General features: G+C 29.7%; 1 protein-coding gene and 1 long non-coding RNA gene across 3 annotated transcripts; one reads left to right on the top strand and one right to left on the bottom strand.

Moving 5' to 3' along the window:
• Positions 1 to 7,614: 7,614 nt before the first annotated feature.
• LOC150033552 (uncharacterized) lies at positions 7,615 to 13,715 on the bottom strand. Of its 2 annotated transcripts, XR_016532226.1 has the most exons (3): positions 13,476 to 13,715; positions 9,916 to 10,247; positions 9,666 to 9,806 (listed from the first exon to the last, which is right to left on the bottom strand). It is a non-coding gene; the product is annotated as an uncharacterized LOC150033552 (long non-coding RNA). The 2 variants fall into 2 exon arrangements; XR_016532225.1 differs by having other exon boundaries at positions 7,615 to 10,247.
• On the top strand, positions 7,621 to 13,261 carry LOC150033553 (cytochrome P450 CYP72A219-like). The gene is made up of 5 exons (XM_090317932.1): positions 7,621 to 7,929; positions 10,056 to 10,273; positions 11,106 to 11,350; positions 11,427 to 11,814; positions 12,518 to 13,261. The coding sequence occupies exons 1-5, from the start codon at positions 7,653 to 7,655 to the stop codon at positions 12,941 to 12,943; spliced, it is 1,554 nt and encodes a 517-aa protein (XP_090174058.1). The 5' UTR covers positions 7,621 to 7,652; the 3' UTR covers positions 12,944 to 13,261.
• Positions 13,716 to 14,740: the final 1,025 nt, after the last annotated feature.

The following is a 14,740-nucleotide window of genomic DNA, read 5'->3' as shown; positions in this document are numbered from 1 at the left end:
TATTGTAAGCATATTGAGTTGGTGATCTGTCCACTCTCACCCATGCAAATCAAAGGACTGCTTTCATAGGCAAGAATTCACAACTCACTCAAGATTCAAGTCATACACCTATGGTCATCCTAGTAAAATGTAAGTCTCTATTATTAACGGCGTTATATAATTAAACTAATCAGTTCATGACCTGGTCTTATACAGATTCTTTGTATAGGATACCACCGCCCACATGTCTCCACATGAATGATCAGGACCAGATCATTTGTGGCACTTTACAATACTTGTAACGTCTACAAAGCGGGCTATATCCATAATGCCACCAGGATAAGGTATCTAGCCTTATCCATCTACTACAGACTATTTAGGTTATCATTTAAACATGATCCACTTGGACGTCTCTGCATACATGTTTAAATTACATAAAATAACCTAAGATCTTTGTTTATTAGATTGAGCGTATGCTCATAAAATAATAATTATTTTATTAACAACAATTTGTTTATATAAAGTTTACAAACTACGAGAATACAAGAGAGATTTAGGACACCGATCCTGATAGGTGCAAGTTAAAATGTCTTTGTTTAAATGACAATACGTTGTTCAATTATGGGCGGATACATTTATTTGGTGACTAGGGTTTAAGGGTTTTTTTTGATGTTGTACTTTTTCTTTATAATCCTTACCTATATTGGTCGTCATATATAGACTCACACCATATTTTTTGTTGATACCCGTCCGATCATTAGCATTCATCACTGAGAAATACAAATATTAACATAAAGAAGGGAAAATTTTAGTAACAACACTAACATATTACTAATATGTATTCAGATAAAGCAGTATATTAACATGATCATGAACCAAGAAAAAAAAAAGGAAAAAAAAAGAGCATCTAAACCATTCCCCACATTAGACGATTACATGAACCAACCTAAAACATAAAATCAGAAGAAAAAATTTGTTCGAATAGTCTTCAGTAAGGAAGATCGAAATAACTGTCGATGTCGGTATAGTAGAAGTTAGAGTCATTTGTCGAAGTCGATGGTTGTAATCGGTGTCGGAGAGTCAGATAATGGAGTCGACAGATCGGCGGGAGAGTCAAATTCGACACTTGGTACCCCATAGTCGAATTCATCAGAGCCTGATGAAATGACTATAACTTCTGGTGAGGCACGCATGGGATCGTTCACTGAAGTACGTAGTTGAATTAGACTCGGACCCCGAATGTTCCTCCTCAATCGATGTTTCATTAGAAGAAGACAACGGGGCACAGTCAGGATTGGATGAAGTGGAGTCAGAGATTGTCATCAGTGCCTGCTCTATGACAGTTTTCCTCAACTTGAGGAATTCTTCAAAGGATTTAGAGTCGTCCTCCAATGAGCTTCAAAACTCTGGTGACTTCTCAGCATTGGAAGAGTATGACGTAGTAAAAGGGTCATACATGTCATTGTTGGGACTTGTGCCCTAAAGCCTTGTAATTTATTAGTTGATTAAATTAATTATTAATTGTGCAAGATTAATTTATCCATTAGCCAAAAAAATCTAATTGGACTTTTAGTGACAATAAATAATGGTCAACAATCAATAATTACTGACAAATTGTTTAGGTCTCGTTTGGTAATCACTTTGTGTTTTGTTTATGTTTTTTAAAATTAAGCCTATTGACACTACTCCCACCTCCAAATTTCTTCATTTGTTATCTACTTTTAGTTTAAAAAACCAAGCCAAATTTTGAGAAATAAAAAAAGTAGCTTTCAAAAAGTTATTTTTATTTTTAGACTTTAGCTAAGAATTCATCTATTGTACTTAAGAAAGATGCAAATTATTATAAAAAATGTAGATGAAATAGACTTAATTTAAAAAAAAAAAAACAAAAAACAGAATGGTTACCAAACGAAGTCTTAATTATTAGTTTTCCTCCCAAAATCAGCATCTCAACATCTTAATTTTTGCCTATTGTTTATTTATTTTATTTATTTTTTTTGCTTTCAACTGTGTATAAAAGATAGTTTGATTCATTGAAAATTCTGGGAAAAAAAGAAAATTTCATTGATTTACATTTCTTTCTTAAAAGGCTGAAACTGTTTAGGGAAAACCCATATACATACACAAGACACTTGAGGTAAGCAAAATAATAATGTAAGCGATCACTCAGCGCCATCGCATAGCTCTTCGCCACATCACTTAGCTCCAGATCAAAGGTAAACGATCGTGTAAGCGATCGCTCAGCGCCATCGCATAGCTTTTCGCCGTATCGCTTAGCTCCCGATCAAAAGTAAATGATCGTGTAAGTGATCGCTCAACGCCATCGCATAGCTCCTCGCCGCATGATTAGCTCCTGATCAAAGTTAAACGATCGTGTAAGCGATCGATCAACGCTATCACATAGCTCTTCGCCTCATCGCTTAGCTCTCACCCGAAGCTACATGATCGTGTAGTGCCATCACATAGCAAAATAACGCATCGTTTAGCTCTTGAGGTAGACGATCGTCTAGCACACAACACCTAAACGATTAACATCCGAAGCTACACGATCGTTTAGCTTTTCCTTCATATCGTCTAATGTATGAAGCTAAAAGATCGTTTAGCTACTGAAGCTCAACGACGATATGAACAGAGGCTGATCGTCTGGAATCTGCAACTTGGCCTCTTTGCTTGTTTCTTCGAATTACAGCTTAATTCCAACTCTAATGACTCCAAATAAACTACATTCTAATTCAACTCTAATCGACACCATCACGTAATGGAAGGGAATAGGATCCATAAGCATTCTAATTCATTAATTTTGGTTGAAAAGAAACATGCTAAAAACAGAGTTTAATGGGTTTCATGAACATACCTTGGCCGAACCAACAAAATCTCCATTTGCAGCTGTAAAATCCTCTGAATCCTTGTGTAGACCACCACAAGATCTTCCCTACTATCCTCTTGATGCTCTAGATTGAGTTGTGGGACTCAAAATAAGTTGGAATCAAAGGGAATATGGAGAAAACTCACTGAACCAACCCATTGAAGAACACCTTCTTCATCCGAATTTTTCAACAAAAATTCAGTCGATTCCTCCTTCCTTTCTTCACTCCAATCTCTTTAATATATTGCAGGACTATCATGCAAAGAGATGTGCTGCATGGGATGCAGCTCATGCTTAGAGTAAACAAAAGAAGAGGTGATGGGTTCCTTGTGAGCAAGTTGAAGATGAACTTGAAAAGCCCATTTTTTAAGTTTTGTGTAATTTTTCAATTTTCAAAATCTATTTTGATTTTAAAATCATATTTTATTTCTAAAATCAAAATTTATTATTTTTACAAATTAATTTCATAAATTAATTTCTAATAAATTAATAAATAATTGTTTAAACAATTTAAATAATTCTAATTAATTTAATATCCAATATTAAATTAATTTTTTTTACACAAATTCATCTTCATATATTTAAATCATATTTAAATATAATTTTTTTCAATTCCGTTTGATTCTAATTTGAATGTTTCAAACTAATATATCACGCTACTCTAGAGCTAGTCCATTTTCGAGCTAGTAAGGGGACGTCATGGACCTACAGATCATGGGCTCCAACGATCCGAGATTAATCGGCTAAACTCATAAGACCGATCTAATCCCCATCCATTAACTAATGAGTCACTCCACTAAAGCCCATAGTTGAACTCTCCTTACTGGAGATATATTATATCTACTCGATATAACCATGATTAGTAAGTTAACCCTTCACAGGTTGTTTATAATAACAGTTAGGTCAAATATCTGTTTTATCCCCGAAATTAGTTCCTTAAGTCCCCACTTATCCCCTAATAAACAATTGTTTTGTGATCCAATCACAAAACCAAGTCCCTCTCATGCCAAATGAGAGGGCGGGATCCCTTGTTCAAGCCTCATAATCAGCATTTAAGGGAATAACCTCTCTACTATCCCTACCATAATCAACACTTATATATATGTACATAATTTGAGTGTCACATCTTCCAACGGCTGAATTCATGTTCTCATGTGAAGACAAAGAAAATAAAAGAAGAGAAACGTGAATTATATGACTTCTTAGTTGAAATTTTCTTGGAGGTCAAGTATAATGAAAAAATATCTAAGTCCATTTATTTCAACCAAAATATAGAACAATAATCTAGAATATCTTGGAGTTCAAGTAACCTATTTTTGTGAGCTTCTAACCAATATATTTAGTAATTAATTTCCTCATTTAAATCTTTTCTAAGAATGAAAATTAATAATAATTGTTCCTTAGTTTAGTTTTTAACTAAAAGAAAAAGAGAAAAAAAAACTTATAACCAAAGTTTAAAATGTCGATGAGGCTATCATGGTCTTAATTTTTATGAAAATTTCGATGGAAATATCGATTTCTATATATATTTTTAAAAAAATTATAAAAACAAAAAAAGCAAATTTAATTTAGCATATAAATATTTACTGATTTGTAAATAAGTTAATATGTCTATGATTTATATTATATTTATATTAGTGGCATTTTGATGATTATTTTTTGTGTTTCATGGGTTTTTTTACGATATAATGAAAATATTAATTTACCTCTAATGTCAATGTGGAATCTATGGACATGTGGAAATATCGTTGGACATATGACATTTCGACAAAAATTTAGTACTATAGTTGTAATTAGCTTTAAGGTTATGTAGGACCCAACTATAGTAAAATTTAAAGGATAACGGAACTACAATATAAATTAAGTTTTCGAGATATTTAGATCTTCCTAATTTTGAGATCACACTCAAATCCTAATTCATTCACCAACCCTCCTTATTACCCATCTAACACCCTAATACAATTCCTCATCAGGTTATTAGGATTGAATGAGACTATTTTGAATATTTAATTTTTATCGTTACATTAAATAATATTTAGTTTGGGACATATTTTGGTACGGGGTTTGATTTTTTGTTTTTTTAAAAATGACCCTAAAGTTTTGTAATTGAGTTTGAATATTCCCATTATTGGCTCGAGATATTTTTAGTTTTTTTTAGTACAACAATTTTGTTCGGGGATTTCAAACCTCTGATTTAATGATTAGAGCGTGTATCTTATATTAATTGAATTATGCTCATTTTTAATCAAACATTACCTGTTTTATTAATTGAATTTTGTATGTGATTTTTTTTCAGGAAATATCGATTTGTACTCCTAAACTTTGAGGGCTATATCAATTTAAACCCTAAATTAATAATGGTATCAATTTAAACCTTGAACTTTGTGAGTTGTATCAATTTAAACCTTAAACTTTCATAAATATATCAATTTAAACCCTTCATTATGTGTCATTTGGATAAACATAGTGTAAGACTTGTAATTTTATCAATCAAATCTCTAAACTTACATAAGTTTGATTGGAAAAAAAAAAAAATGTTTTGCATGATATTTTTCAAACTAAATCTGAAGAAAATTGTAAATTAATACAATTATGAAAGTTTAGGATTTAAATCGATATACTTATGAAATTTTAGGGTTTAAATTGATACAATTATTAGTTTGAGGTTCAAATTGATACAATTCTCAAAATTCAAGGTTTAAATTGATACAACCCAAAAATTCAGGATGTATGATACAGTTGTTAATTTGAAATTTAAATTAATATCATCTCTAAAGTTTAGGGATACAAATTAAAATTTATCCTTTTTTTTTAATGATTGATAGATAAATTGAAATTTCCAAGCTGATGTGATGTTTGAAGATATTTTTTCTTCAAAGCACATGGAAAAGAAAAAGACCACACAAAAAAACTTTTTTTAGAGAGAGAAAGAGAGAGAAAAAAGGGAAGAAAAGTCATCGAAATTTACAATCACATCCCTAATGTGATGATAATCCAACTTAGATGTTTCCACCTTATCAACTTTTTTCCTTTTTCTTCTCTTTTTCCTTTTCTTTGATAAAAGAAAGGTTAAATTATAAACTTCAAAGATTTATGTGATATAAAGGTCCTTTTTCTCTAACTTTAAAATTATTGAGAGAAAAAATTTTGTCTCATAAATCTTCGACGTATTTAAAAAAAAAAAAACAAATTAACTGATATATTTGATATAAAATTGAGTTCTTGATTCTCCTTGAAATTATAATCAAAGTATCGACTTATCAATTGTCTATCATGTCTTTTCTATTTTTGGATTTCATTTTCTATGTATAATATATAATATGACTCTAAACTTTCGAACTAGTGTCTAGTAGGTCTCATTTATTTTTTTTTTAAAAAAATATTGAATATGTCAAATATCAATTGGGCACAAAATTGGAATTTTTGGAACTCACTTATTGGGCCTAGTTGAAAGTTTAAGAATCTATTGACACTTTTTAAACTAGAGAAACTAAATAAACAAACTTAAAAATTCATAAACTAAACTTGTGATTTAACCTAAAAGAAATGAGTGAAAATCATAAATTCAAAGTATAGAATATGTAAGTTAAAATGTTTATATTCAATTACTCTTGAAAATCGACTCTTATTTTAGGTGTGAAATTTGAACTTTTGTTACTTCTATATTGTTTTATTATATACTTTTTTAGTTCAGTTAGAATTAAAATTTTTAATATCTTAATATGTCAATAAACATTTAAAATTAAATATTATTAATGTCCAATTTGAACCTAACTCCATTATTAAAGACATATCTTTAAATTGGTCTCTATGATTACTTGAATATTAAAGTAATATATAAGTTAAATTAACAAATTAATAATATTCCTCATTAAGATTAAAGAGACGATGATGTTTATTAATTACCACACAAAGACGATTATATCAGCCAACAAGAGCGTAGCTCAATTGATATAGTGCTTATATTATTAACTTCAAGATTTAAGGTTCGATTTTCTTACCCCACACTTTAATTACAATACCAAAATAAATTTTCTAAATTCTAACTTTTTTTTTTTTAAGCATAGACCAAATTTGTAATTTAACCTCTTATTATTTTTCAATTTATTTTTCTAAAAGAGAGAATCATCGCTGATTGCACAGTATTTTACCATTGGAAAATTAGATAAAAAAATGTTGTTCGATCAAATCAAAACTCTTGAGCTATAAAATTAAAATTTTATTTTAAAAAAAATAGAAAAATATCAATTTATATCCTGAACTTTGGAAGTTATATCAATTTAGATTCTAAACTGATAATTTTTATCAATTTAAACCTCAATTAATGATTATATCAATTTAAGTTTTAAACTTTCGTAAGTGTATCAATATAAACCCATCATTATGTTTTATTTGGATACACTAATAAAAATTTAGGGTTTAAATTAATATACTTATAAAAACCCAAGGTTTAAATTCATATACTTATGAAAGTTTAGGGTTTTAATTGATATAATAATTAGTTTGAGGTTTAAATTGATATTATCCCAAAGTTCAAACATATAAATTGATATTTGTCCCAAAAATAAATAAATAAATAAATAAATCAAACTCAATAATATTACCTTGTCTTGGGTAGCACGGTTGGACCCATTTCTGAAACATATTTCATTTAAAAAATAGTATTCTTAATTTTATAATTATTAAATTATGTTTTTTTTTCCAATATATGGTGATATGAATTTCAAAGTTCATGGGGTTATAAATAGCATAGAAAAGTTAAAACTCATAGCCATTGAAAATTTATTCAATAAACAGTTTTACAAAGATGTCGCTTGTTGCAGCTACGATTTCAATTTGGCTAATAATTCCGATATTATTATTATCGGGATGGAGATTACTGGACTGGATTTGGTTAAGGCCGAAGAAATTAGAGAAGCTTTTAAGACGGCAAGGTTTCGCCGGAAATTCTTACCGGATTCTTCACGGCGACTTGAAGGACATAGCCGCCATGAGAGAGCAGGCCATCTCCAAGCCCATGAACTTCTCCAATCATATCGCTCCACGTGTCATTCCTGCTGTTTATCATACTATTCAGAATTATGGTACCATCATCTTTATCTCAATCTTCCTTTTCCTTTTTCTTTCTTTTTCATTTACACTAAGTGGGCAAATTACAAAAACCGACTCTAAAATATAGTGGTAAGTTTTAAAATTAGATCAAATTAGAACATCAAACTTATATAATTGTATGAATGGTAACATTTGTATAAGTTTGAAGGTTCAATTTTTAACATTTATAGGTTCGATTTCTACAATTATTGTATGATCGAGGGTTCGATTTTGAAACTTGTAGAAGTTTAGAACCTAATTTTTCAATTGAAAGTTTGAAGGTGTAATTACAATTATCACATACTTTAGAGGTGGTTTTTACAATTTATCCTAAATAAATTATGTAGAATAATAATTTTGTAGCGTCTTAAAAATTGAGATTATTGCTTTACTCAAACCTTTTAACTTTTTCTATTTTGATGTCTACGTCACATTAATATTTTAAAAATTCAAATCAAAATTTGAAAATAAAAAGTAGTTTTAAAATTTTTGTGTCTTTTCCTAAAATTTAACCAAAAATTTAAGAGTTTATAGTATGAAATTTAGGGGAAAATATTAGTATAAATTTTAAAAATAAAACCGTTACTAAATAGGTTATTTTTTATAGTATTTTAAAAAACCAAGTCAAGTTTTATAAAAAGGTAAATGAGCACTTTTAACAAGTTTAAAAGATGGACTAATAATCAAGCGTACAACAACAGTATTACAGAATTACAAATATAATAAAATCTATCCGTGATAAACTTCTATTTGTGATATGGTCTATCTCTTATAAACTTTAAGAGTTGAATCTAAATTTACTATATTTGCAACTTTTTTGCATTGTCATATATATCAGCAAATAATTCGGCTTAATTGTTATATTCGCAATTATTCCTTTTAAAAATGTGTTGTTTTTGAAATTTGATAATTAGGAAAGATGAAAGTTAGGATAAAGAAGTTGTAAGAAAATAGTTATAATTTGCAAAAACTAAAAACCAATGTTTATCCAACAATTAGGCATGTTTTGTGTGCAAAATATTCCCTTTAGTTCAATGTTATTGTGAGTATACCTCAAACAGTTAAAACTAGATTTTAGGACCCATATGAATTTTCTTTTTTGAAAAACTTTATCTATTTAATTTTTTCTTTTTATCCATAGAGTTTGTTAAACCATAAAATAAAAATTACCATTTTTTTTCTAACACTTTGATCACTTGGAAGTTTATATGTTTTGTACATAATATACTTTCTAATGTGATTTAATTACAATTACACCCCTTAAATTTGATGTTCCCTAACAAAAGTGACATGTTTTGCAACTAAATAAATCAAACATCTATGTTAATAATTGTTAGACCATCAGCAGTGAAGGAAATACTTTAAACTATGACATTCTAGATTTTTTTTTTCATCCAAATAATTAAAAATTTGAATCTCGCTTTTACCCCTTAGTCGAAAATATATATCTTGATTAGTCCAACCCATGGGGATCCATGTATAATAAGGTTAAGGAATCCTTATTTGGATAGGGAGTGGGGAAAAAAAAAATTTCGCGAGCTAAATGAAGACGGAATGGAGAATGTATTTCCACTACTTGCTCCATATACTTTTATCATTAATATTATTTAATATATACAGATAATTAAATCGACGTATGTATGGATGATTAAATAGCTTCCTGTTACATTTTATTTTGTTTCATTTTAAGAGGAGTAATATTTTTTCTTGACCATGTAAATGAGAATCCTTAGTGGAGAATTAAATATTTAATTAAAAACCTTCTTAATACATAATTTAATTCATTTTTTTAAAGAAACTAAATCAGCAATAATTTCCTTCGGAGAACTCGATCCTCAAAAATTTCTACGGAGATTTTCCATCCTAATTCCTACAAAAAAGAAAATTAAATGAGAAATTTAGTAAGAATAAAGAATGTCATCCCCGTCCATATCCTACATGGACACCTCTATGCTGAAGTTAGCCACTTTATAACTTACCAGCAGAAAATACATAATATTTTACTTAAAGTCTTTCTTATTCATAGTTCTATTCCCTGTGAAAGTGCAATGCTCCTGTTGAATGATTTATCAATTCATTGTAAATTTTCTGAAAAATGCACGTGTTTGATGGAGTGCAGGCAAGAATTCATTCATGTGGCTTGGCCCCATACCAAGAGTGCACATCATGGACCCTGAACAACTTAAAATTGTGTTCTCATTGATCAATGATTTCCAAAAGCCAACTTTGTATCCCCTTATCAGATTGGCTGCAGATGGACTTTTCAGTCATGAAGGACCAAAATGGGTCAAACACAGAAAGATAATCAACCCTGCATTTCATTTAGAAAAGCTTAAGGTATCATTCTCTCCATTTCACTTCTAAACTAATTCAAAAACTTCCACAAATAAATAATAAGGCTAATATTCTATCATAATCTTATAACCAACATGAATACTTGGAATCATATATGTATAATGAATGTTGCTTTATTAGGATGAAGCACATGCTTATTTACAGAAGATAAAAACAGCATTTCATCAGGGTGACGTTCGATAACTATTTGTTCTTTTATAGGGATAACAAATTATAAATGCTACTTTTACTTATGAGTTTCTTTCTTATGTTATCTACTTTTTAGAGATGTCTTCAAAATTCAAGCTTTGGAAACTAAGAAAAGTAGTTAAAAACTTGTTCTTGATTTTAGGATTTGGCTATGAATTAAATGAAAACTATAGTAAAGATATTGTATGAATACAAGCACGGTTTTTAAAAACCAAAACTAAATTACTGCCAAACAAGTCTAGATTATTTAGTTTTGATTATGACAACCAAACTAACAAACTTCAATTGATTTACAAGTTCATTTTGAACTCAGATCCTTTCCAACTCTATAGGTACTCGTAGGCAAATGAGTAACTAATTATTCAAGTTACTAAGAGCCCATTTGATAAAGTTTCTGTTTTCTCTTTCCAAAACAAAGAAATCAAATCAAACAAATGGCTATTTATATTTCTTGTTCTTGTTTGATAATTATTTATGTTTCTTTTTTCAAGAAACAAGAAACAAAAATACTTACCAAACATATTGTTGTTTCAAGTTCCTACGAAACAAGAAGTAGAAAATAGGAAATAGAAACATTATCAAACGAGATCAATAATTTCAAGATCTCATACATACACTTCTATAGGTTATGGTACCAGCAATTTATCACAGTTGTAACGAGATGGTTAGCAAGTGGGAAAGCATGGTCTCTGGAGAGGGATCTTGTGAGTTAGATGTAATGCCTTATCTACAAAATATGGCGGCTGATGTGATCTCTCGAACTGCATTTGGGAGTAGCTATGAGAAAGGAAAAAGGATCTTCGAGCTTCAAACTGAACTATTTGGCTTATTGATCCAATCTACCTTAGGGATATATATTCCAGGATGGAGGTAAAACCTTAATCCATCTACAACATTATGATACATCTAATGTGAAAGATTTCAGATCATGATTAATTTTGTGCAGATTTCTACCCACAAAATCAAACAATAAAATGAAAGAGATAAGTAAAGAGATAGCAACTTTGATCTTGGGTATTATAAATGAAAGGGAAAAGTCTATGAAGGCAGGTGAAGCTATGAAAACTGACCTACTAAGCATTCTCATGGAATCCAATTTGAAGGAAATCAAACAACATGGAAACAATAAAGACATTGGAATGAGCATAGAAGATATTATTGTTGAATGCAAACTTTTCTATGCTGTTGGCCAAGAAACTACAGCTACATTACTAGTTTGGACGATGGTAATGTTGAGTTCATATCCAGAATGGCAAGAGCGAGCAAGAGCAGAGGTCTTTGATATTTTTGGCAACAAGAAACCAGATTATGATGGTTTAAGTCGACTAAAAGTTGTGAGTGTTCAATTCTCGAGCATTTACTTTCCACTTGTCTATTTTTCTCATTTTAATCTTATCTCATATGTGAAATTTAAATGCCATCTTCTGATATAAAGCAATCACATGAGAACGTTTTGGAGGTATAAATATTATAGAATGGCTTCTAACCTTAATCTCAATCAAACTTAGCCTTTAATTTGGACTATGTAAGTTAATAGAATAAAGGCTATTTGATAGACTTGACATCTAAGAAGTACGAACACTTTAATCATGGCTAATGTGTCTGTGTGCCAGACACTTGGTCGCTTTGACATATATCAAACACTTGGTAGTCCAGTAGATGTGTTAGAAACTAGTCCTACAATGCTAAATAAATCCAATATTTGTGAAATATGTATCAAACACTTGTTGAATATACCAAATACATATGATAAAAATAATAAATTTTGATAGCAAAATACATCATACTAACTTTTTAAGCATATAAATACGTACATTCGATGATTTTGAATTAATGCGTCCTTGTCGTGTCCTTGTCCATAAAAAAGTGACATGTCTCTGTATGAGTGTCATGTCATATTTGTATCTCATTTCTATATCGATGTTCTTAGCTAGAAATGTTGGCAAGGAGTGACACTTTAACATGTGACTTTTGAGGGGATGTATGCCCTAAAAATTTGTGTGTTTGCTATGACAAGTAACTTTTGCAACGGCACAGGTAACTATGATCTTGAACGAGGTTCTCAGGTTGTATACACCTGTGAGTATGTTTGAGCGTCTTGTTAAAAAAGAAACAAGACTTGGAAATTTGATTTTACCAGCAGGAGTGATGGTGGGCTTACCAATTGTTCTTATCCATTGTGATCCTGAGTTATGGGGAGAAGATGCATATGAATTTAAACCAGAAAGATTTTCTGAGGGAGTTTCCAAAGCAACCAATAATCCAAGTGCTTATGTACCATTTGGCTGGGGTCCTAGAATATGCATAGGACTAAACTTTGCCATGATTGAAGCAAAAATGGCATTATCAATTATCCTACAACGCTTCTCATTTGAGCTTTCGCCATCATATACACATGCTCCCACCACCTCCTCATCAATGAAGCCTCAACATGGAGTTCATATCATACTACACAAACTGTAGTTAGCTGCTTAAACTAAGTATTACTTTACACATTATCAGAAGACTAGGAAATTTCTCTGCTTTACCTATGTAGAATTTCAAATCCTTTGAGAAAAAGATACCTATACACATGGTCTTGATATTTTCCTTTCAACTCAATACCCTCTTCATTGCTCACCAGCAACAGAATAAACAGTTTTCATGACAATGACATCTACTCCTTTTTCGGCTCGGGATGGTTAATGCTTGTAATTGTACCATTTTTGCCTAAATTAGTTCACAAACTCAATATGTTCCTGATTCAAAATAGTCTAATTTATGTACGACAACTTCTGAAAACTGACCTTTCTCATTGTCATTTTATCAAACAGTTTATCTGCAATGAGTTCTTCAGTAGCATTTTATAAACTGCTTACGTAAAATATACCACACAGCAAACAAATGTTCTAAATACTTATACATAGAAATTCAAGAAGAGTTGTAATTCTTGGAAACAACATGCAATGACAACTACATTATTGATTTGGAGTATAGTTTTTGTTTGAGTTCATACCTGGCAAGAGCGAGCAAGAGAATAAACGTCTTGGAAGTCTTCATAACTATAGTAGCAATTTAATCCTCCTATTTTAGTATGTAATCATTTATTAACTTTCAAATTTGTAATAATGTCATCCCTACCGCATAAAATTAAATGTCGATTTTTATTATTCAACAATTTTGATTTGGTATCTCATAAACTATTTGGTTCCTAATTAGTTTATCAATCAACTTTAATAAGAAATTCTATTATATCTTAAAATAATTTTCACTATATAAATTATTGAGGTTTTAATTGGAACTAAATTATTAATAAAATTAAAGAATTAGACTAAATCATTATATATGACTAAATTGTTAAAAATATAAAAATCAAAAAGGTAATTCTTAACCTACTTGTATCCATTTAAATCCGAGACCATAACTGAATAATCGATTTAGATAACATAATATTATATGTGACTTTTGCAATGAGCATATTAGTAACTATGATAAGGAAATTGCTATTTTTAACAAAACAAATATCTTTTAGAAACTAATTTTTCTAACCTCTTACTTTTTCAATTTTTAAGTGGAAAATCCACATACTGAAAATACAATTTTGCCCCTAGTGTCAGCAATTTTACTCCTGATTGAAAAAAATTTATTAATTATAGTGTGTTTGAAATACATTTTCAAGTGTCTAATGTAAAAAATAAGTCTTTGATAAGATATTTGAGTGTTTGGCAACCACTCAAATGTATTTTAATATTGACAACTACTGAAAATAGTTTTTCAAGTGTATTTTAATATTGACAATTACTGAAAATAGTTTTTCAAGTGTATTTTAATTAGTTTTATAAAAAATATTTAAATTAAAATGAATTTTTTTAAAAACATTTTTTTCTTAAATCAATTCAAACGAGTCCTTAGAAAATTGGGAAAATATCAATTATTTTCATCCAAAGTCATCATATGTTATGGTGTGAGGATGCACGTGAGTTTAGACCAAACACTACAACAAAACAGATATTTTGTAGCGATTTAAAAACCATAAATTGCAACGGTTTAAAAACAGATATTTTGTAGCGATTTAGACCAAACACTACAACAAAACACTACAACAAGACTTCATAAGATTGCAACGGTTTCTAGCAACATATAAACAAACTGTTGTAAAACCATCTAATGTAGCGATTTTTTGCAGCAATTTAAAAAATGGTTGCAAAGCTATGTACAATTACAACAATTTTTAGGTATATTTTACAAATTTGTTGCAAATTATGTCTATTGCAACGATTA

Source organism: Benincasa hispida, chromosome 9, assembly GCF_027475165.1.
Source record: "Benincasa hispida cultivar pf3 chromosome 9, pf3_genome.v1.1, whole genome shotgun sequence".
Taxonomy (NCBI): Eukaryota; Viridiplantae; Streptophyta; class Magnoliopsida; order Cucurbitales; family Cucurbitaceae; genus Benincasa; species Benincasa hispida.
This window is presented reverse-complemented; position numbering and strand designations above follow the sequence as displayed.

Coding starts and splice junctions, on each gene's coding strand:
- LOC150033553 (XM_090317932.1), top strand. CDS start 7,653: ATGTCGCTTGTTGCAGCTACGATTTCAATTTGGCTAATAATTCCGATA. Junction 7,930..10,055: donor TCATACTATTCAGAATTATG/GTACCATCATCT, acceptor GATGGAGTGCAG/GCAAGAATTCATTCATGTGG. Junction 11,351..11,426: donor ATATATATTCCAGGATGGAG/GTAAAACCTTAA, acceptor AATTTTGTGCAG/ATTTCTACCCACAAAATCAA.